Consider the following 23,327-nt stretch of genomic DNA (forward strand, 5'->3'; position numbering starts at 1 on the left):
GAGATGAAGGGGTTGTCATATGAAGGAAGATGAAGTAGGTTGGGCTTATACACATTGGAGTTTAGAAGACTTCGAGATGATCTTATTGAAATGTATAAGATTCTAAGGGGGCTTGACAGGGTAGATGCAGAGAGGATGTTTCTCCTCGTTGGGGAATCTAGAACTTGGTGGCATATTTTCAGAATAAGAGGTCACCTGTTTAAAACTGAAATGAGGAGGAATTTCTTATCTGCGGGTCGTGAATCTTTGGAATTCTCTACCTCAGAGAGCTGTGGAGGCTGGGTCATTGAATATATTTCAGGTGGGGATAGACAGATTTTTGAATGATAAGGGAGTCCAGGGTTATGGGAAGCGGGTAGGGAAGTGAAGTTCAGGCCAGGATCAGATCAGGCATGATCTTATTGAATGGTGGAGCAGGCTCGAGAGGCCAAATGGCTCTATTTCTTATGTTCTATACCTACCCTTTGAGTTTTTGATGGGACAGTGTAGAGGGAGGTTTACTCTGTATCTAATCCGTGTTGTACCTGCTCTGGGATTGCTTGAAGGGATAGTATAGACGGGGCTTTACTCTGTTTCTGACCCGTGCTGTACCTGGTCTGGGAGTGTTTGATGGGGCAGTGCAGAGGGAGCTTTACTCTGTATCTGACCTGTGCTGTACCTGCCCTGGCATTGTTTGATAGGAGAGTATAGAGGGAGCTTTACCCTCTGCCTAACCCATGCTTTACCTGCCCTTGGAGTGTTTGTTGGCCGGTGCAGAGGGAGCTTTACTCTGTATCTAACAGATAATGTACCTCCCCTGGGAGTGTTTGATAGTGGGAGTGTAGAGGGATTTTTACTCTGTATCTAACCTGTGCTGTACCTGCTGTGGCATTGTTTGATGGGTCAGTATAGATGGAGCTTTACTCTGTATCCAACCTGTGCTATGCCGGCCCTGGGAGTATTTGATGGGACAGTGAAGAGGGGGCATTACTGTGTATTAAGACCCGAGGTTGCAAGCCATCAGGTCCAGGGGACTTTTCCACCTTTCATCCCATTATTTGACACAGCCCTTTTTTTTGTCATAGTGATTGCTTTAAGTTCCTCCCTCGCTATAGCCCCTTGGACTGATACAAAATAATTGTTCAAAGTCTCTGCCATTTCCCTGTTCTCCATTATTAATTCCCCAGTCTCATCCTCTAAGGACCAACGTTTACTTTAGCTACCCTATCCTTTTTACATACCTGTAGAAGCTTACTATCTTTTTTTTTATTGCTTGCTAGTTTACTCTCATAATCTATCTTCCCTCTCTTTATTATTTCTTTAGTCATCATTTGCTGTTTTTTTTTAATTTGCCACTGCTGTGGCCTCCCACTAATCTTGGCCACTTTGTATGCCTTTGTTTTCAAATTGATACCATCCTTTACTTCCTCAGTTAGCCACGGATGGTTCTCCTCTCGCTTAAAGTTTTTCCTTCTCACTGAAATATATTTTTGTTGAGTTATGAAATATCTCCTTTATTGTCTTTCACTGCTTCTCAACCGTCTTGCACTTGAATCTATTTTCCCAGTCGACTTAAGCCAACTTTTTTTTATACGTTCAAGGGATGTGGGCGTTGCTAGCAGGGCCACCATTTATTGCCCATCCCTAATTGCCCTTCAGAAGATGGTGGTAAACCACCTTCATGAACTGCTGCAGTCCGTGTGGTGATGGTAGTGCCACAGTGCTGTTAGGGAGGGAGTTCCAGGAATTTGAGCTAGCGACAATAAAGGAATGGTGATATGCTTTCAAGTCAGGATGGTGTATGACTTGGAGGGGAACGTGGAGATGATGGTGTTCCCATGCGCTTGCTGCCCTTGTGCTTCTAGATGATACAGGTCGCGGGTTTGGGAGGTGCTGCTGAAGAAGCCTTGGCGAGTTGTTGCAGTGCATCTTGTAGATGGTACACACTGCAGCCACGTTGTGCTGGTGGTGGAGGGAGTGGATGTTGAAGGTGGTGGATGGGATGGCAATCAAGCGGACTGCTTTGTCCTGGATGGTGTCGAGCTTCTTGAGTGTTATTGGAGCTGCACTCATCCAGGCAAGTGGGGAGTATTCCATCACACTCCTGGCTTGTGCCTTGGTGGAAAGGCTTTGGGGAGTCAGGAGGTGAGACACTCGCCGTAGAATACACAGCCTCTGACCTGCTCTTGTTGCCACAGTGTTTATGTGGCTGGTCCAGTTAAGTTTCTGGTCAATGGTAACCCCCAGGATGTTGATGGTAGGGGATTCGGCTATAGTAATGCCATTGAATGTTAAGGGACGGTGGTTAGACTCTTGCTTGTTGGAGATAGCCATTGCCTGGCACTTGTGGTGTGAATGTTACTTGCCACTTATCAGCCCAAGCCTGAATGTTGTCCAGGTCTTGCTGTTTGCGGGCATGGACTGCTCCATTATCGGAGGAGTTTTGAATGCAACTGAACACTGTTCAGTCATCAGCAAACATCCCTAGTTCTGTTTTCATATCTTTGTAGTCGTTTTTATTTAGAATCAGGACACTGGTTTGAGATCTGACTTTCTCACCCTCCAACTGAATTTGAAATTCAACCATGTTATGTTCAGTTTTTCCGAGAGGATCCTTTACTTTGAGATCATTTATTAATCCTGTCTCATTACACCACCAGATCTAAGATAGCCTGCTCCCTGGTTGGTTCCGCAACATACTGTTCAAGGAGACCATCCTAGAAACTCTATAAACTCTTCCTCAAGGCTACCTTGGCCAATTTGATTTGTCCAATCAATATGAAGATTAAAATCGCCCATGATTATTGCCATACCTTTCTTACAAGCCTCCATTGTTTCTTGATTTATACTCCGTAGCTACTGTTAGGGGGCCTATAGATTACGCCCACCAGTGACTTCTTCCCCTTATTATTTCTTATCTTCACTCAAACTGATTCTACATCTTGAGCTTCTGAGCCAATATAATTTCTCACTACTGCACTGATCTCATCGTTTGTTAACAGAGCTACCCACCTTTTCCTTTCTGTCTATCCTTCTGAATTGTTAAATACCCCTGAATATTTAGTTCCCAGCCTTGGTCACCTTGCAACCACGTCTCTGTATTGGCTATCAGATCATACCCATTTGTATCTATTTGTGCCATCAACTCATCTATCTTGTTACGAATGCTGCGTGCATTCAGATAATGAGCTTTTAATTTTGTCTTTTTACCATTTTTCCCTGCTTTGACCCTACTTTCTGTTACACTCTTAATTTTATACATTCTGTCCCTTCCTGTTACACTCTGGTTATCATTTCCCCCACCACTACCCTGCTCTATTGCCTTCTCCTTGCTCTTTGACTTTTTAAATTGCCGCTCATCTGAACCTACACCCCCCCCCCCCCCCCATTATTTAGTTTAAAGGCCTCTTTACAGCCCTAGTTATTCACTTCACCAGGACACTAGCACAAGCCTCCTTCAAGTGAAGCCCGTCCCAACGGAACAGCTCCCTCTTGTCCCAGTACTGGTGCCAGTGCCCCATGAATCGAAACCCATTTCTCCCACACCAGTCTTTGAGCCACGTGTTCATCCCTCTGATCTTATTTACCCTATGCACATTTGCTCATGGCTCAAGTAGTAATCCAGAGATTATTGTCTTAGTGGTTCAGCTTTTTAATTTAGCCCCTAGCTGCTCAAAATCCCTCAGCAGAACCTCTTTCTTTGTTCTACCTATGTCATTGATACCTACATGGACCACGGCAACTGGATCTTCCCCCTCCCACTCCAAGTTCCTCTCCAGCCCAGAGGACAGGTCCTTAACCCTAGCACCAGGCAGGCAACACAGTCTTCGGGACTCAGGCACATGGCTGTGTAGATTCTGGATTCTTTTTCCTTCAATCTGTTTCAGTGAATACACTGAGGCGAACACCAAAGCAGTTTATAACAAAGCAGTCTTTATTAATTGTTTCACCGGCCGGGACTTATCAGAATGAAGGAACGCTCTCCCTCAGAGTGCGCCCACTTCCCTCGGACAAGCCACGTTACAATGTAGGGTCGCAACGGTTATACACTTTCAGTACGTGATACAATTGAGAGACATTCAGTTCACCCTATCCTTTGTGATCCCTCCTTCCCTTTGTCCACTCATTAGCCGATACCTGGCCTTCTTTGCCCAATTAAATACAGGCAAGTGGTTACAGCAACTGTTTTTTACAAAGAGCTTTCTCACACATTGCACAAAGAGCTTTCTCACACATTGCTTGTAAATGTTACAATTTTACTGGCGTGACTAGTAACTTAGACCTTGAGCAAGTCTGTTAATTGTGCTGATGTAATATTTGCAGTCTGACATTCTTTTAGTTATTTTCCATTATTCCTTTGTTCACTTCACTGTCTCTATTGCTTCCCATTTTCAAACCTTCACATTCCCCCCTTTTATCATTCCATGATAACCCTGGTGACTATTCCAGGAGTATCGCATTCAGCTGTTCGCACTCTCTTTCCTGATGCTCCTTGTCGAGTAGGTCTTTAGTTTGCTGGATCATAACCCGGGAGCCCCTGGCCACAAGAGGGTTTGCTAACCTTGCCATTATGACTTTACAACAAAGGTTAAAGCAACCAATAATCAAGCAACAGGTAATTATTACTACGATGAGAATAATCGCTCCATGCATTAGATACGATCCCCAGGATCCACCTAACAGCCAATCAAACCAGCCTACTCCTCCTGCAGGGGTGGATAACTTCTTTACCTCCCTTCTTATGTGATCAGCGAGATTGGTTATGTTTTCTGAATTATCGGGGATGTAAGTGCAACATTCAGATCCTATCAGGGCACATGTTCCCCCTTTCTCAGCTAACAGATAATCGAGGGCCATTCGGTTTTGTAATGCCACGGTCCGTATGGCTACCATTTTGGCCGTGATGTCCTCCAGAGCTTCAGCAGTATAGTTAGCTATCTGTTCCAATACCCTCTCTAGGTTCTGTACTTCATCCATGGTGCATCCTATCCCGAATGGGAACATCATGATCCCAAAGAAACTCTCGACGGGGGTGAGGGCTCGCCTGTGTCGGCTGGAGGCATGTACTTCCGCCAGGGTACGTGTTTGCCGCACAAATGGCACAATATATCCCAGATAGCAGGACCCTGTCCATCGCCTAGGCAAGCAGGGATATGCCCTATGCCCACACACAAAATACGTGCCGTTATATGCTGCCTTCTGATATATTGTGTTGGGGTCCCAAGACTGGGCCCACAGACCTCCACCTGTTTTATTCGGAAGGTGAGAGAGGATAGTGACTCGTACACCTGTTGTGATGTTGAGGCTGTGTGGGCAATCGCTGTACCCTATGATATTTTGGGTTAAATATATGTTCCCGGTTGGCCTCCCGATCCCCGAGGTATTGGTCAGGACTAAGAATGGGGGTTCCTTTTTACGGTCATAGGGTGGTTGGTACTATCCCTGGAACGTTTGACTAATGGGGTACCCAGCACTCTCCCACTTGGTGACGTCCCCGTGGTTGTCCACACGGTAACGGTATGAGGCTCCTCCTGCCCTCCGTGATCCCTCTCTTGACCCGCCTTTCATCTTTCGTAGTTGCATTGGCCCCCCTCCTCTCATGCTAGTCTGGCTCAGAAGCCACTTGACAGTGTCAGTTAGGGTCAGTGGAACGGGGCGTAAAGGAATAAGACATATACAAAAAGGTGTTTACATGGAGCTCTCGCTTCAGTCTCCCCTCCCATGCGCTGCACCTGTCGTACACCAACGTCACTATACAGACTGTGGCACACAGACACAGTTTCATCTTATCGCTCTAGGTTAACAATTACTCGGGAACAAAATGTTTCTTGTAGTGTCTCTATGGACAAGGATAAATAGTCCGAATATTTTGCTGATTCAAAGAGTTCGGTTTTCTCAGTTCACCGTCGGTGTAGCTCGTTGTCTATCACTACGGGTAGGAGTTCAAACTGTTCTCCTCGGGACCCACTTGGTTAGTCGGGACGCTCCTAGGAAGGACCTTATTCAGCTATGGAGAAGAGGAAGTCTGGAACAGAAACAGGGGTTAGGACAACCAGTAAAATAGGTTCGTTATGGGGTGACAAGTTTACAGTGGTGCAGGTGAACCCAGGTGCTCCTCCCCTTAACCTTGGCGGCGGTGGGGGTGGTAAGCAACACCTGAAAAGGCCCCTCCCATCGAGGCTCCAATCCCTTTCGAATCCATTTCTTAATCAGGACATACTTCCCTGGTGCCACGAGAAACGATTCAGGTAAGACTTGGGAGGTCGAGGTGAGCATCTCGAACCTGGTTGTGGGCTATTCGCAGAGCCTGAGTCAGGGAAAGAACATAGGTGGTCATTTCCTCAGTCATGTGGTGGAATTGGACAGTGGAGGGGACATTCTGATTCCATGGGGTCCTAAGGGGCCTACCATAAATGACCTCCGCAGGGGTCAGTCTAGCCTTGCCGGTGGGAGTAGTTCGGATCTGGAATAGGGCTATGGGAAGGAGTTTAAGCCAATTGAGTCCGGTTGATGCTACCAGTTTTGCAAGCTTGGTTTTAAGAGTTTGATTAGCACGTTCAACTAATCCCGCAGCTTGGGGTCGGTAGGCACAATGCAGCTGCTGGTTAATGCGCTTCTGGGAACAGAATTCTTTGTTAACTTGGCCAATAAAGTGAGGGCCATTATCAGAACTCAGTCGAGCTGGGATACCATATCTAGGAACAATTTCCCTCATTAACACTTTAACAACAGTTTGAGCCTTATTGTCCAGGGTAGGGTAAGCTTCGATCCATTTGCTAAACACATCTACTATTACTAACACATATTTGTAACACTGAACTCTTTGCAACTCAATGCAGTCCAACTGCAAGGTCTCAAAGGGACTTTCTGGTAGGGGCATCTTACCCCAATCACAGGGGACTCCCTTCCCTGGATTATGCTGTTGGCAAACAAGGCAGCGACTACAATGTTCTGGGCCAGCGCCTGGAGTCTAGGGTGCCACCAAATGGCCAAAAGCGTGTCACTTGTTGTCCTTGCTCCACAATGAGTAGCAAAGTGCATACATTCAATAACCCCTAGGGCCAACTCGTCAGACATGCAAGTCTGTTCCGCGGGAGTGGTCCAGAGTTTAGAGACATTGTCATAAATACATCCATAATCTTTCCACAACAGTTTATCTTTTTCAGGAGCGTCCTCCTGTGCTTTAATGACATCTTGGATGGTTAGCATTGGTTTTTCCGAGGCTAACTTATCCTTTGCAAGGTTTTAGTCTGACTCATCTTTTATCCATGCATGTCGAGGTCACTCCGTGAAATTGGAGGTCAGGGTTAGGTTGGGTTTATGGATTCCCTAAGTGGGGTACATTGGCTCTTTTGCCACAGGTGATGGTGCTATGGCTGTGCACTGTACTATCTGTATCTGTCTAGTCCTGTTTTTTTAAATCTCTTTCAGCTTATTTATCTTAGCCTTTTAACTCTTGAATTTGTTTTGTTTGAGTATCTATTTCTTTATTGTATCAGGCAAGTATTATTACATAAGCTAGTTCTACTTTATTCTGACTATCCCACCATTTCCTTTATCTGTCAGGTGAGTCTTTATTCTATTAAGAAATCCAAATTAATAATGTTCAGTATAAAACGGCTGTCAATGGAAAGGGTTAATTCCTTTACGGGTTTGTAAGACGAGCTGATGTAATTACGTGACTTCACGTAATCATCTGGAAAAAAAAGTCTTTGTGCCTTCAAAACTTGCTTAGAAATTAGGAATCCGTTAAACAGCAGAAATCATTAGTAAAGCCGTCATAATAAAAGTCTTCTCATCAGGAATGGCAGTATTTTAGATTAAACTCCAATTTTTTTAACTCCTAATTCAAGTACTTGCCAAAGATTTTTTTTTAAATTGATTTAAAACGAGACCACACATTTTTAATAGCATTTGTTTAATTCAATTTTGTCATCAGCCTCGGTCAATGCAAAGCCAACCATTTGACTACGTACTCTATCAATACCTTTCTCAGAGGTCCCAGTGGATCTCTTAGTACGTTTCTCGTGTGCGCATTTTTTTTAAGACGTCTACGGTTTTAACATGTCCTCCTTCTGTCAATGAGAATCCTAATTTAGTGGCGTTTTCCTGCCAACTTGACCGAAGTGATGCATCTTTTCAAACTGCAGTGGAACTTTCTCATAATTTAAAATCATTGTCAATGGAGAGTGTCTTTTACCTCTTCCAAAATTTTTTCAATTAAGCCAATATCTTTTTCACGGCAAATATCAGCTAGTATTTAGTAAGTTATGTCCTTTTCCATCTCAGAACACTTTTTTTTCCTTTCAGCATCTATTTAGTAAGTTACGTCTTTTTTTTTAAAGATCTCCTTTCTTCAAATTAGGTTTTGTATTTGTTTTCTTTCAAGGTTGCGTCTTTTTTTCCCGTCTTTTCCATAACTAGAGGGAAGATTGGCACGTAGGCTGAGAGAGCTGCTTTTCGTTATCTCAATTGTACCAGTTCAAGGTCGTTACCATGTCTCTTCGAAACTGCTAAAGCTTGCTGTTTTTAGCATTTTTCAAAAGTCCCTTTTACACCTTCGCAGATAGCTTGCCACTCGCCCAGGAGTTTGACCTGATCCCTGAAGGTAGTTCTAGATTGTTTCCAAATCTTTTAGTTTTATATCTCCTATTTTCTTTAAGAGATCAGATTTAATATAATAAATTTTTTTTTGAATCCACCTCAGTATTTTGCTGTGCCTTCTCTGATTATCTCAAAATCCCAATTCAAACTTTGTAATTTCAATCTTTATTTAAAACTTTTTTTTTGAGCTTAGAAACTTTTTTTAAAAAAAAAGGCATTCTTTATCTAATTCCGAGACTAAATTTATGTCTTTCAATCCAATGTAATCAATCATTGCATGTTTTCTTTCGACAAGTAAGTGAGCGTGTCAAATAAATTATTTTTTTTTAACCACCGGGACCATGTATTTTTTTATCTTTTACTCAACAAACCTATCCTTTGTGCATTTCCTAGCTCCGTAACTTATCATCCGAATATATCCACACCTGCATTCCTAACTTAAAATGTAATTCAATAAGGTTCACACTCTTAAACTTCCCACATATAGGACACTACGAAGGGTTAAAAAAACTTTCACTCTGTTTGAAAAAGTGGGTGGAGCTAAAACAAACCACAACTCCCCGGTTTCCCAAACAGGCTTTCATTCTGCAATCAAAATCACACAAGCACTTCTCATTTAAAACAGACGTTCACAAAAGTCTCTCTTCTTTCCTATTAATTGTTTTGGCCGGCTCTATTTTTGGATCCATGATCTTTCAGGGAATTCGTAGTTTTATCTAAATTACCCATCCTCGCGTCGCCCCGCGTAGGATCAAGGTCCTAATTAGTCCCGATTGTCCCCGCGTCGCCCTGCGGTGGTTTAGGTTATCTTATCCAGAGCCTAGGCGGACCAAGTGATATACAAGATCGACGCCGTACCTGGAATAAGTACAATTTTAAATTTACACAGTCCCACAGCTAAATTTTACGTAATTCCCTAACCTCCGCGTCGCCACGCAATTGTCTATCCCTCCGCGTCGCCGCGCGGTTTTCCTGTTCGCGTCGCTGCGCGATAAGCCTTACTTAATTTGGTCTAGGTTCCAGATTTACCTATCCTAAGCCTTACTTAATTTGTTCTAGGTTCCAGATTTCCCTATCCTTCTGCGTTGCCGCGAGATTTCCCTAACCTTCCCTATTCTAAGTTTAGAAGGTATTCACCAGATTGTCCTGGATCTCGTTCAGAACGCTACCTGAGAACCAGCGGGTGACCAAACTTTCCTCAGACTTTTGAAATCGAAGGAAACTGGAGTGGTATTTAAAGTATACTCACTCCAGTGGCCATTTTCCTCCCGTCTCGTCCAAGGCTAGTCTGGCTCTTAATTTGCAAGTTTTTAGCAGTCGTCTGTTGAGATCCCACTTCTGACACCAAATGTAGATTCTGGATTCTTTTTCCTTCAATCTGTTTCAGCGAATACACTGAGGCGAACACCAAAGCAGCTGATAACAAAGCAGTCTTTATTAATTGTTTCACCGACCGGGACTTATCAGAACGAAGGAATGCTCTCCCTCAGAGTGCGCCCACTTCCCTCGGACAAGCCACGTTACAATGTAGGGTCGCAACGGTTATACACTTTCAGTACGTGATACAATTGAGAGACATTCAGTTCACCCTATCCTTTGTGATCCCTCCTTCCCTTTGTCCACTCATTAGCTGATACCTGGCCTTTCTTGCCCAATTAAATACGGGCAAGTGGTTACAGCAACTGTTTTTCCACAAAGAGCTTTCTCACACATTGCTTGTAAATGTTACAATTTTACTGGCGTGACTAGTAACTTAGACCTTGAGCAAGTCTGTTAATTCTGCTGATGTTGTAATATTTGCAGTCCGACATTCTTTTAGTTATTTTCCATTATTCCTTTGTTCACTTCACTGTCTCTATTGCTTATACATTTTCACACATTCACAGCTGCAGAAAACAGTATCTATCTCCGAAACTATACTGTTTCCTACCACTGCAGCATTTCTTTTTACTCCCCCCACTTGAATGGCCTCCTGTACCAAGGCATTCGCTCGTAGTCACACCCTCCTGTCCCTAACCATGACCAAATTTGAATTAATTAATCTAAGGGGTGTGACTGCCTCCTGGAACACAGGGTCCAGGTAACTCTCCCCCTCCCTGATGTGTCGCAGTGTCTGCAACTCGGACTCCAGCTCATCAACGCAGAGCCGAAGTTCCTCGAGCAGCCAACACTTACTGCAAATGTGGTCATCGTGGACCTCAATGGGGTCAACCAGCTCCCACATGCAGCAGCAGTAACACATCACCTGCCCTGCCATCTCTAATGTATTTAATTAATTAAGTTTTCACGTTTTGAAAGTTTAGATTTTTAATCCCAGCTCTTAATTTAAACCAATGCCCAAGAAAAGAGAGAAAAACTGACCAACCAATCATTTCCCTGCTTTGCTGTGACATCACATTTTGAATCTTTTTACTTCTTATCCTCCCAGGTCACTTGGTGCTGTTTCGGCTGTCTGCTCGGCTGACTCACGCCCTTTGTAGGCTTACCGCTGCTCCCACTCTCGCGCCCTTTCCGAAGGGATGGGGGCAAGTAGGTTTTTCCCCTCGTGTTGGTTCTCTCACCACCTACTGCAGGCCCAGTCTCGTAGCTATGTCCTTCAGGACTCGGCTGGCTCGGTCAGTAGTGGTGCTACCGAGCCAGTCCTGATGGACATTGAAGTCCCCCACCCAGAGTACATTCTGTGCACCTTGCTACTCTGTGCTTCTTCTGAGTGGTGTTCAACATGGAGGAGTACTGTATCATTAGCTGAGGGAGGGCGGTAGGTGGGAATCAGCAGGAGCTTTCCTTGCCTATGCTTGACCTGAAGCCAGGAGACTTCATGGGGTCCGGAATCTATGTTGAGGACTCTCAGGGCCACACCCTCCTGACTGTTTCCTACTGTGCCGCCACCGGTGGGACAGGACATACTCAGGGATGGTGATGGAGGAGTCTGGGACATTGGCTGAAAGGTATGATTCTGTGAGTATGACTATGTCAGGCTGTTGCTTGACTAGTCTGGGCCGTCTCTTCCAATGTTGGCACAAGTCCCCAGATGTTGATGAGAAAGACTGGGCTGGGTGTGCCGTTGTCGGGTCCGTAGCCGGTGCGGAGGTCGATGCCAGGTGGTCCGTCCGGTTTTATTCTTATTGTTTTTCGTAGCGGTGGATCAATTGATGAATCAATATGATCTTTTGAATGGCGGAGCAGGCTCGAGGGGCCAAATGGCCTACTCCTGCTTCTAATTCTTGTGCTTATTCCCGAGCCCAGATCCTCTCTCTATATTAAGAGCAATGGTCCCAACACTGACCCTGGAGGACACCACTATTTACATCCCTCCAGTCTGAAGAACATCCATTCCACTACTCTCTGTTTTCTGCCCTTTACCCAACTTCCTCTCCGCGCGGCCCCACTCCCTTTAATACTGTGAGCCTTAATTTGATCAACAAGCCTCCTGTCCGGCACCTTATCAAACACCTTTTGACAATCCATCTACACAACATCCACTGCATTTCCTTTCTCACTGCACTGTTATTTCCTGCAATAATCCCTGCTGTCTGTCCTGAATCAATCCATTTCACTACCAAATGTTGCGACGTTTACTTCTGTAGCCAGAATCCCCCGCGCAGGGGTAAAGTGCTCTATCAATGACACCAGGAGCCCAGACACGGGACCGGGCTGTGCTCTGAGCAGGTGCAGTGCCAGTGGTGGAGGTGGTCTGAGGCGGAAGAGACGTTCCACGAGTCGGTAGGAACTTGTGTGCTCAGTGGAGGAATTAGACCCCTGGGTGGGCTTGGGCAGCTTCATAAACACCTGGTGTAGGCCCCAGGTCCCGAATATGAGCCCGCAGGCCCCATGTTTGACCCGCGGTGATAGACCCGACTGCTCGGGGTAACTAGCCAAATTCTTGGACAGGATCAGGGTGCCTGCGCGGCCATCTTGGTACAGGAGCAGAGGGCGGGCGGGGCTTTAGGGTCCCAGTGACCAGGAGAGAAAATCATTCCTCATTTATGCTCAGTCTGCACAGACTGGATGTAGAACTGAAGCCAACCAGAGAAGAGGGAGTGAGAAAATTGCAGATGGAAGAAAGAAATGATGGAGGTGGTGCGATAAGTTTGGATTTCAGCACAGGGTGGAGGGAGAGTGTGTGGGATGGGAATTTACAGCTTTGGGGGAACAAGCGAGGAAAGAATGTTCCATACAAAGTAGGATTGTCAATTTCTATCCTGCACTTCCAGTGCTGACTTTCGTAAACACCTTTGACAGGATATTAGAAGAGGAGGATTTACAGACAGGAAACTCGAACCAATTATATCAAGACCTGACAAAGTCACTCGCTTCACTTGACTATCATCGGCCTTTGAATGTGAAAGGAGAAACGTTTGTCTGCTCTGTCTGTGGGAAAAGATTTCAAACATCAGTGTGACTGGAAAAGCACCGAGACACACACACCCGAGTGAGAGTGTTCCAGTGCACTGATTGTGGAAAGAGCTTCAACCAGTTACACAGCCTGAAAAAACATCACACCATTCACAGCGGGGAGAAACCGTACACGTGTTCTGTGTGTGGACGAGGACACCTGGACAGACACAAGGACACCTGCACCATGGAGAATCCGTGGAAATGTGGATACTGTGGGAGGGATTCAATTGCCCGTCTGCGCTGGAAACTCATTGACGCAGTCACACCGGGGAGAGGCCGTTCACCTGCCCCGCGTGTGGGAAGGGATTCACTCGTTCATCCCACCTCACTGAACACCACCAAGTTCACACTGGGGAGAGGCCGTTCACCTGCCCCGTGTGTGGGAAGAAATTCACTGCATCTTCACACCTCATTGAACACAAGCGAGTTCACACTGGGGAGAGACCATTCATCTGTCCCGTATGTGGGAAACGGTTTGCTAAATCATCTCATCATCTGAGTCACCAGCGAGCTCACACAGGAGAGAGGCCATTCATCTGCTCTACGTGTGGAGAGGGATTCACTAATTAATTCGAGCTTCATGCTCACCAGCGTATTCATACCGGGGAGAGACCTTTTACCTGTTCTGTGTGTGGGAAGGCATTCACTCGTTCATCCCACCTCACTGAACACCAACTTGTTCACACCAGTAAGAGACCGTTTAAATGTTCTGACTGTGAAAAGAGCTATAAAAGCAGATCTGATGAAACACCAACGCACTCACACTGGGGAGAGGCCGTTCATCTGCTCCGAGTGTGAGAAGGGCTTCACTCTTTCATCCAACCTGCTGACACACCAACGCATTCACACTGGGGAGAGGCCATTCATCTGCTCCGAGTGTGGGAAGGGCTTCACTAGTTTATCTACCCTGCTGACATAGAAACAGAGAAAATAGGTGCAAGAGTAGGTCATTCGGCCCTTCTAGCCTGCACCGCCATTCAATGAGTTCATGGCTGAACATGTAACTTCAGTACCCCATTCCTGCTTTCTCGCCATACCGCTTGATCCCCTTAGTAGTAAGGACTATATCTAACTCCTTTTTGAATATATTTCGTGAATTGGCCTCAACAACTTTCTGTGGTAGAGAATTCCACAGGTTCACCACTCTCTGGGTGAAGAAGTTTCTCCTCATCTCAGTCCTAAATGGCTTACCCCTTATCCTTAGACTGTGACTCCTGGTTCTGGACTTCCCCAACATTGTGAACATTCTTCCTGCATCTAACCTGTCTAAACCTGTAAATTCCTGGATTCTTTTACCTCAATCTGGTTCAGTAAAATTACTGAGTCGAATACCTCTTGTGCTTTGAACAAAGCAGTCTTTATTACCGGCCAGTAAGACCTATCAGACAGAAGATATATTCTCTGGATAGAGCGTACACACTCCCTACGGATAGGTGAAGTTACATCGTAAAGCGTTAACAGTTATACAGTTTTGAAATCAGATAACAAAATACAAATGGATTGACAGTCTAACTCAGCCACTCATTAGTCAATCTATATGAGATGTTTTTCTTGAAAGCTCAAGCATTGCCTCTAAATGTTCCAATCTAGTGGTGTGACTATTCATGTTACAATTAGATGTTATTGGCAGGATTAGTGACTTGAAACCTTGAGAAAGACTGTTAGCTATGCTGATGTTGCACTATTTGCAATCTGACATTCTCCCAGCTATTCTTCCATGGCTTATACATTTTCATATATCCCGTTTACTTTACTGTCCTTAATTCCATATATTCCGTTCAGATATCCACAAACCCATTAGAATTTTAAACGTTTCTATGAGGTCCCCTCTCATTCTTCTGAACTCCAGTGAATACAAGCCCAGTTGATCCAGTCTTTCTTGATAGGTCAGTCCCGCCATCCCGGGAATCAGTCTGGTGAACCTTCGCTGCACTCCCTCAATAGCAAGAATGTCCTTCCTCAGGTTAGGAGACCAAAACTGTACACAATACTCCAGGTGTGGCCTCACCAAGGCCCTGTACAACTGTAGCAACACCTCCCTGCCCCTGTACTCAAATCCCCTCGCTATGAAGGCCAACATGCCATTTGCTTTCTTAACCGCCTGCTGTACCTGCATGCCAACCTTCAATGACTGATGTACCATGACACCCAGGTCTCGTTGCACCTCCCTTTTTCCTAATCTGTCACCATTCAGATAATAGTCTGTCTCTCTGTTTTTACCACCAAAGTGGATAACCTCACATTTATCCACATTATACTTCATCTGCCATGCATTTGCCCACTCACCTAACCTATCCAAGTCACTCTGCAGCCTCATAGCATCCTCCTCGCAGCTCACAGTGCCACCTAACTTAGTATCATCTGCAAATTTGGAGATACTACATTTCATCCCCTCGTCTAAATCATTAATATACAGTGTAAACAGCTGGGGCCCCAGCACAGAACCTTGCGGTACCCCACTAGTCACCGCCTGCCATTCTGAAAAGTACCCATTTACTCCTACTCTTTGCTTCTTGTCTGACAACCATTTCTCAACCCATGTCAGCACACTACCCCCAATCCCATGTGCTTTAACTTTGCACATTAATCTCTTGTGTGGAACCTTGTCGAAAGCCTTCTGAAAGTCCAAATATACCACATCAACTGGTTCTCCCTTGTCCACTCTACTGGAAACATCCTCAAAAAATTCCAGAAGATTTGTCAAGCATGATTTCCCTTTCACAAATCCATGCTGACTTGGACCTATCATGTCACCTCTTTCCAAATGCGCTGCTATGACATCCTTAATAATTGATTCCATCATTTTACCCACTACTGAGGTCAGGCTGACCGGTCTATAATTCCCTGTTTTCTCTCCCTCCTTTTTTAAAAAGTGGGGTTACATTGGCTACCCTCCACTCGATAGGAACTGATCCAGAGTCAATGGAATGTTGGAAAATGACTGTCAATGCATCCGCTATTTCCAAGGCCACCTCCTTAAGTACTCTGGGATGCAGTCCATCAGGCCCTGGGGATTTATCGGCCTTCAATCCCATCAATTTCGCTGACACATCGAGTTCACAAGTGACTGCAGAGGTTGGATTCTGCTGTTACTGTTGCCGTTAATCACATCCAGGACTCATCCATGTTCACTCGGACAGTTGGGGTTTGTTGTCCCTGGCATAATTAATCCCTATAACTGGGCTGGAGTTTTATTTTCTGGATATCATAGAATCATAGAATGGTTACAGCACAGAAGGAAGCCTTTCGGACCGTCGAGCCCGTGCCGGCTCTCTGCAAGAGTACTTCAGAGTACTAGTCCCACTCCCCGCCCTTTCCCCGTGGCCCTGCAAATGTTTTATTTCCGGTACTTATCCAATTCCCTTTTTGAAAGTCACGATTGAATCTGCCTCCACCACCCTTTAATGCAGTGCATTCCAGATCCTAACCACTCGCTGCTTTAAAAAAAAGTTTTTTCCCATGTCGCATTTGGTTCTTTTGCCAATCACCTTGAATCTGTGTCCTCTGGTTCTCGACCCTTCCACCAATGGGAATATTTTCTCTCTACTCTGTCCAGACCCCTCATGATTTTATAGCACCTCTATCAAATCTCCTCTCAACCTTCTCTGATCTAAGAAGAACAACCCCAGCTTCACCAGTCTATCCATGTAACTGAAGTCCCTCATCCCTGGAATCATTCTTGTAAATCTTTTCTGCACCCTCTGTCAAACAACGATCAAATAAATCAGCTTTGTTTCCTACATACAGTGAGTCGATTCCTTGATTTCTCCAAGAGGAGACTAATTGATGTCCTGTTCCTTTTCTCCTTTGTATTTATAATGTGCCTTTCACGGCCTCTGTTTTAGTGATGTTGGTTGAGGGATAAATGTTAGCCAGGACACCGGAGAGATTTATTTTCTTTGAAATAACGTCATGCAATCTTTTAAGCCCACTTGAGAGGTCAGATGGTTCTGATTCTCAGAAGATCAAGATGTAGAATCAGTTTGGGTGGAGCTAAGAAATAATAAGGGAAAGAAGTTGGTGGGAGTAGTCTATGGGCCCACTAACAATAGCTACACTGAAGGACAGCATATAAATCAAGAAATAATGGAGGCTTATAAGCAAGGTACTGCAATAAGCATAGATGATTTTAATCTTTATATTGATTAAACATATCAAATTGGAAAAGGTAGCCTTGAGGAAGAGTTCATAGAGTGTATTCGGGATGTTTTCTTAGAACAATACGCTGTGGAACCAACCAGGGAGCAGACTATTTTAGAATTGGTAATGTGTAATGAGATTGGGATTAATTCATGATCTCATAGTAAAGGATCCTCTTGGGAAGAGTGATCATAACATGGTAAAATTCCAAATTCGGTTTGAGGGTGAGAAACTTGGGTCTCAAAATAGTGCCCTGAAAAATAAAGGCAATTACAAAGGAAGGGTAAGACAGATAAGGAGTGGCAGACATTTAAGGAGATATTTCATAACTCAGCAAAGATATATTCCAATGAGAAAGAAAGACTCTAAGAAGGATGAACCATCTGTGGCTAACTAAGAAGTAAAGGATGGTATCAAATTGAAAACAAAGGCATATAATGTTGCGAAGATTAATGAAAGGCCAGAAGATTGGGAACTTTTTAGAAAATAGCAACGAAAACGGACGATGGAAAAAAAAGGGAATAGATTGAGAGTAAACTAGCAAGGTATATAAAAAGGAAGAGAGTAGCTAAGTTGGTCCCTTAGAAGATGAGATTGGGGAATTAATAATGGGAAACAGGGAAATGGCAGAGAATTTGAATAAATATTTTGTATCGGTCTTCACTGTAGAAGACACTGAAAGCATCTCAATAATTGATAATCAAGGGGCTATTGGGAGGGGAGAACTTAAAACAATCACTATCGCTAGGGAGAAAAGGTACTAGGCAAAGTAATGGGACTAAAGGTGGACAAGTCCCCTGGTCCTAATAGCCTGCATCCTAGGGTCTTAAAAGAAGTGGCTGCAGAGATGGTGGCCACATTGGTTGTAACCGACCAAAAATCCCTGGATTCTGGAGAGGTCCCAGAAGATTGGGAAGTAGCAAATGTAATTCCCCTATTTAAGAATGGAGGGAGGCAGAAAGCGGGGAACTGTAGACCAGTTAGACTAATATGTCATTGGGAAAATGCTGGAGTCCATTATTTAGAAAATCATAATGCAGTCAAGCAGAGTCAGCATGGTTTTATGAAAGGGAAATCATGTTTGACAAATTTAATGGAGTTCTTTGTGGATGTAACAAACAGGGTGGATAAAGGGGAATCAGTAGATGTCGTGTATTTGGATTTCCAGAAGACATTCGATAAGGTGCCACATAAAAGGTTACTGTGCAAGATAAGAGCTCACAGGATTTGGGGTAATATATTAGCATGGATAGAGGATTGGCTAACTAACAGAAAACAGAGAGTAGGGATAAATGGGTCATTTTCAGGCTGGCAAACTGTAACGAATGTGGTGCCACAGGGATCAATGCAAGAGCCTCAACTATTTACAATCTATATTAATGATTTGGATGAAGGGACCGAGTGAATGTAGCTAAACTTGCTGTTGATACTTAGAAACATAGAAAATAGGTGCAGGAGTAGGCCATTTGGCCCTTCTAGCCTGCACCGCCGTTCAATGAGTTCATGGCTGAACATGCAACCTCAGTACCCAATTCCTGCTTTCTCGCCCATACCCCTTGATCCCCCTAGTAGTAAGGACTACATCTAACTCCTTTTTGAATATATTTAGTGAATTGGTCTCAACAACTTTCCGTGGTAGAGAATTCCACAGGTTCACCACTCTCTGGGTGAAGAAGTTTCTCCTCATCTCGGTTCTAAATGGCTTACCCCTTATCCTTAGACTGTGACCCCTGGTTCTGGACTTCCCCAACATTGTGAACATTCTTCCTGCATCTAACCCGTCTAAACCCATCAGAATTTTCAACGTTTCTATGAGATCCCCTCTCATTCTTCTGAACTCCAGTGAATACAAGCCCAGTTGATCCAGTCTTTCTTGATATGTCAGTCCTGCCATCCCGGAAATCAGTCTGGTGAACCTTCGCTGCACTCCCTCAATAGCAAGAATGTCCTTCCTCAAGTTAGGAGACCAAAACTGTACACAATACACCAGGTATGGCCTCACCAAGGCCCTGTCCAACTGTAGCAACACCTCCCTACCCCTGTACTCAAATCCCCTCGCTATGAAGGCCAACATGCCATTTGCTTTCTTAACCGCCTGCTGTACCTGCATGCCAACCTTCAATGACTGATGTACCATGACACCCAGGTCTCGTTGCACCTCCCCTTTTCCTAATCTGTCACCATTCAGATAATAGTCTGTCTCTTTGTTTTTACCACCAATCTGGATAACCTCACATTTATCCACATTATACTTCATCTGCCATGCATTTGCCCACTCACCTAACCTATCCAAGTCACTCTGCAGCCTCATAGCATCCTCCTCGCAGCTCACACTGCCACCCAACTTAGTGTCATCCGCAAATTTGGAGATACTACATTTAATCCCCTTGTCTAACTCATTAATGTACAATGTAAACAGTTGGGGCCCCAGCACAGAACCTTGCGGTACCCCACTAGTCACCGCCTGCCATTCTGAAAAGTACCCATTTACTCCTACTCTTTGCTTCTTGTCTGACAACCATTTCTCAACCCATGTCAGCACACTACCCCCAATCCCATGTGCTTTAACTTTGCACATTAATCTCTTGTGTGGAACCTTGTCGAAAGCCTTCTGAAAGTCCAAATATACCACATCAACTGGTTCTCCCTTGTCCACTCTACTGGAAACATCCTCAAAAAATTCCAGAAGATTTGTCAAGCATGATTTCCCTTTCACAAATCCATGCTGACTTGGACCTATCATGTCACCTCTTTCCAAATGCGCTGCTATGACATCCTTAATAATTGATTCCATCATTTTACTCACTACTGATGTCGGGCTGATCGGTCTATAATTCCCTGTTTTCTCTCTCCCTCCTTTTTTAAAAAGTGGGGTTACATTGGCTACCCTCCACTCGATAGGAACTGATCCAGAGTCTATGGAATGTTGGAAAATGACTGTCAATGCTTCCGCTATTTCCAAGGCCACCTCCTTAAGTACTCTGGGATGCAGTCCATCAGGCCCTAGGGATTTATCGGCCTTCAATCCCATCAATTTCCCCAACACAATTTCCCGACTAATAAGGATTTCCCTCAGTTCCTCCTTCTTACTAGACTCTCTGACCCCTTTTATATCCGGAAGGTTGTTTCTGTCCTCCTTAGTGAATACCGAACCAAAGTACTTATTCAATTGGTCTGCCATTTCTTTGTTCCCCGTTATGACTTCCCCTGATTCTGACTGCAGCAGACCTATGTTTGTCTTTACTAACCTTTTTCTCTTTACATATCTATAGAAACTTTTGCAGTACAAAGATAAGTAGGAAAGCAAGTTGTGAGGAAGACGCAAATAATCTACAAAGGGATATAGATCAGCTCAGTGAGTGGGAAAAAGTTTGGTAGATGGAGTATAATGTGGGAAAATGTGAGGTAATCCACTTTGGTAGGAAAAATAAAAAAGCAAATTATTATTTAAATGGGGAGAGATTAGAAAATGCTGCAATACAGAGGGATCTGCGGTCCTTGTACAGGATGCACAAAAAGTTAGCATGCAGGTACAGCGTAATTAAGAAGGCAAATGGAATGTTGACCTTTATTGCAAGGGGGATGCAGTATAAAAGTAGGGAAGTCCTGCTACAGCTACACTGTTGGTGAGACCACACCTGGAGTACTGCGTACAGTTTTGGTCTCCTTATTTAAGGAGGGATATACTTGCGTTGGGGGCAGTTCAGAGAAGGTTCACGAGATTGATTCCTGACATGAATGGGTTGTCTTATGAAGAAAGGTTGAGCAGGTTGGGCCTCTCTTCATTGGAGTTTAAAAGAATGAGAGATAATCTTATTGAAACGTATAAGATTCTGAGGGGGTTTGACAGGGTAGACGCAGAGAGGATGTTTCCCCCTGTGGAGGAATCTAAAACTAGGGGTCATAGTTTCTGAATAAGCGGTCGCCTATTTAAAATGGAGATGAGGAGAAATTTCTTCTCTCAGAGGAACATGAACTTTTGGAATTCTCTGCCCCAGAGAGCTGTGGAAGCTGGGTCATTAAATATATTTAAGGTGGAGATAGACAGATTTTTGAACGATAAGGGAGTCGTGGGATATGAGGAGTGGGCAGGGAAGTGGAGTTGAAGGCAAGATCAGATCAGATCAGATAAGCCATGATCTTATTGAATGATGGAGCAGACTCGAGGGGCCAAATGGCCTACTCCTACTCCTATTTCTTATGCTCTTATGGGGCCTCATGTGAAAGACGGCACCCCCGACAGTACAGCGCTCCCTCTGCACTGCATTGGAATGTTGGCCTAGATTTTATGCTCCATGCTCTGGGGGTGGACTTGAACCCACAACCTACTGACTCGGAGACTACCACTGAGCCACGACTAACACCGCATTGCTCGGGATTATTTGAGTTCTCTTGCCGTCTGTTACTCCCACGGACAAGTCCGAGCTCCCCATACCTTCAAGAGCGCCTCTCCGAGCCTTGCAATCAGAGAATCATAGAAATTTGCAGCACAGAAGGAAGCCATTCGGCCCATCATGTCTGTGCTTGCTGGCAAAGAGCTTTCCAGCCTGATCCCACTTTCCAGCTCTTGGATCATAGCCTTGTAGGTTACGGCACTTGAAGTGCATATTCAAGTACTTTTTAAATGCTATGAGGGTTTCTGCCTCTACCACCCTTTCAGGCAGTGAGTTTCAGACCCCCACCAACCTTGGTGAAAATATTTCTCCTCAAATCCCCTCTAAACCTTCTACCACTTACTTTAAATCTATGCCCCTTGCTTATTCAACCCTCTGCTGAGGGAAATAGGTCCTTCCTATCTGCTCTATCTTGGCCCCTCATAATTTTATACACCTCCAATTAGGTCTCGTAAACCTCCTCTATTCCAAAGAAAACAACCCCAGCCTATCCAATCTTTCCTCATAGCTAAAATTATCCAGTCCAGGCAACATCCTCGTAAATTTCCTCTACCCTCTCTGGGGCAGTCACATCTTTCCTATACTGTGGTGACCAGAACTGCACACAGTACTCTTAACTGTGGCCAAAGTAGTTTTTTATACAGTTTAAGCATAACCTCCCTACTCTTCTATTCTATGCCTCGGCTAATAAAGGCAAGTATCCCGTATGCCTTCTTAACCACCTTATCTACCTGTCCTGCGACCTTCTGGAATCTGTGGACATGCACTCCAAGGTCCCTTTGTCCCTCTACACTTCTCATTGTCCTACCATTTATTGTGTATTCCATTTCCTTGTTAGCCCTCCCCAAATGCATTACCTCACACTTCTCCGGATTGAGTTCCATTTGGCACTGTTCTACCCACCTGACCAGTCCATTGATACCTTCCTGCAGTCTACTGCTTCTTCATTATCAAGCACAGGGCCAATTTTTGTATCATCTGCAAACTTCTTAATCATACCTCCTACACTCAAGTCCAAATCATTGATTATATATCTCACAAAAAGCAAGGGACCAGCTACTGAGCCCTGTGGAAGCCCACTGGAAACTGCCCTGGGAGGGTGTAGAAGGAGATTTACTCTGTATCTAAACCAGGCTGTAGTTGGCCTGGGAGTGTTTGATGGAGAATATAGAGAGAGCTTTACTCTATATATGTAGAGGGAACTTAACTCTGTACCTTGCCCGTGCTATATATGACCTGGGACAGTGCAGAGGGAGCATTACTCTGTCACTAACCCGTGTTATATATGCCCTCGGAGTGTTTGAACGGTCAATGTGGAGGGAGCTTTACTCTGTATCTAATCCGTGCTGTACTACATGTCTTATTACATTAATATACTTGCAGAATTGGCATATAATGAATTTCAACACTGATAAATGTGAGGTATTACATTTTGGTAACAGAAATAAGGAGGTCACATATTAGTTGGAAAACCAGAATCTAAATGGGGCAGAAGAGCAAAGTGATCTCTGAATACAAATGCAAAAATCACCAAAAGTAGCGACGTAGGTTAATAAAGCCGTTAAAAAGAGCAAACCAAGCACTCGGGTTTATTTCCAGGGGGATTGAATTGAAAAGTAGCTAAGTTATGCTGAACTTGTATCGAACCTTGGTTAGACCACATTTGGAGTACTGGGTACGTCTCTATATTATAAAAAGGATATAGAGGCATTGGCGAGGGTGGAAATTAGATTTACAATTATGATACCAGAAATGCGAGGTTATGCCTATTAGGAAAGGATGAACAGGCTGGGTCTCTTCCTCTTGAAAAGA

The 23,327-nt window shown here is 44.4% G+C and overlaps 1 protein-coding gene across 4 annotated transcripts in view; it reads left to right on the forward strand.

The window, feature by feature from the left end:
- LOC139273617 (zinc finger protein 432-like) overlaps positions 1-23,327 on the forward strand; it is a 137,149-nt gene that overhangs the window by 58,411 nt on the left and 55,411 nt on the right. The window contains exon 2 of one of the 4 annotated variants that reach the window (XM_070890571.1): positions 13,257-13,551. The exons of 1 other annotated variant lie outside the window; for it this stretch is intronic. In XM_070890571.1, the coding sequence (XP_070746672.1) occupies positions 13,257-13,551 (295 nt within the window). Of the gene's footprint in view, positions 1-13,256; positions 13,552-13,718; positions 13,858-23,327 lie in introns of those variants that run through there. 2 more of the 4 variants (XM_070890572.1, XM_070890570.1) reach the window with 2 other exon arrangements.

Source organism: Pristiophorus japonicus, chromosome 9, assembly GCF_044704955.1.
Source record: "Pristiophorus japonicus isolate sPriJap1 chromosome 9, sPriJap1.hap1, whole genome shotgun sequence".
In the NCBI taxonomy this organism is placed as follows: domain Eukaryota; kingdom Metazoa; phylum Chordata; class Chondrichthyes; family Pristiophoridae; genus Pristiophorus; species Pristiophorus japonicus.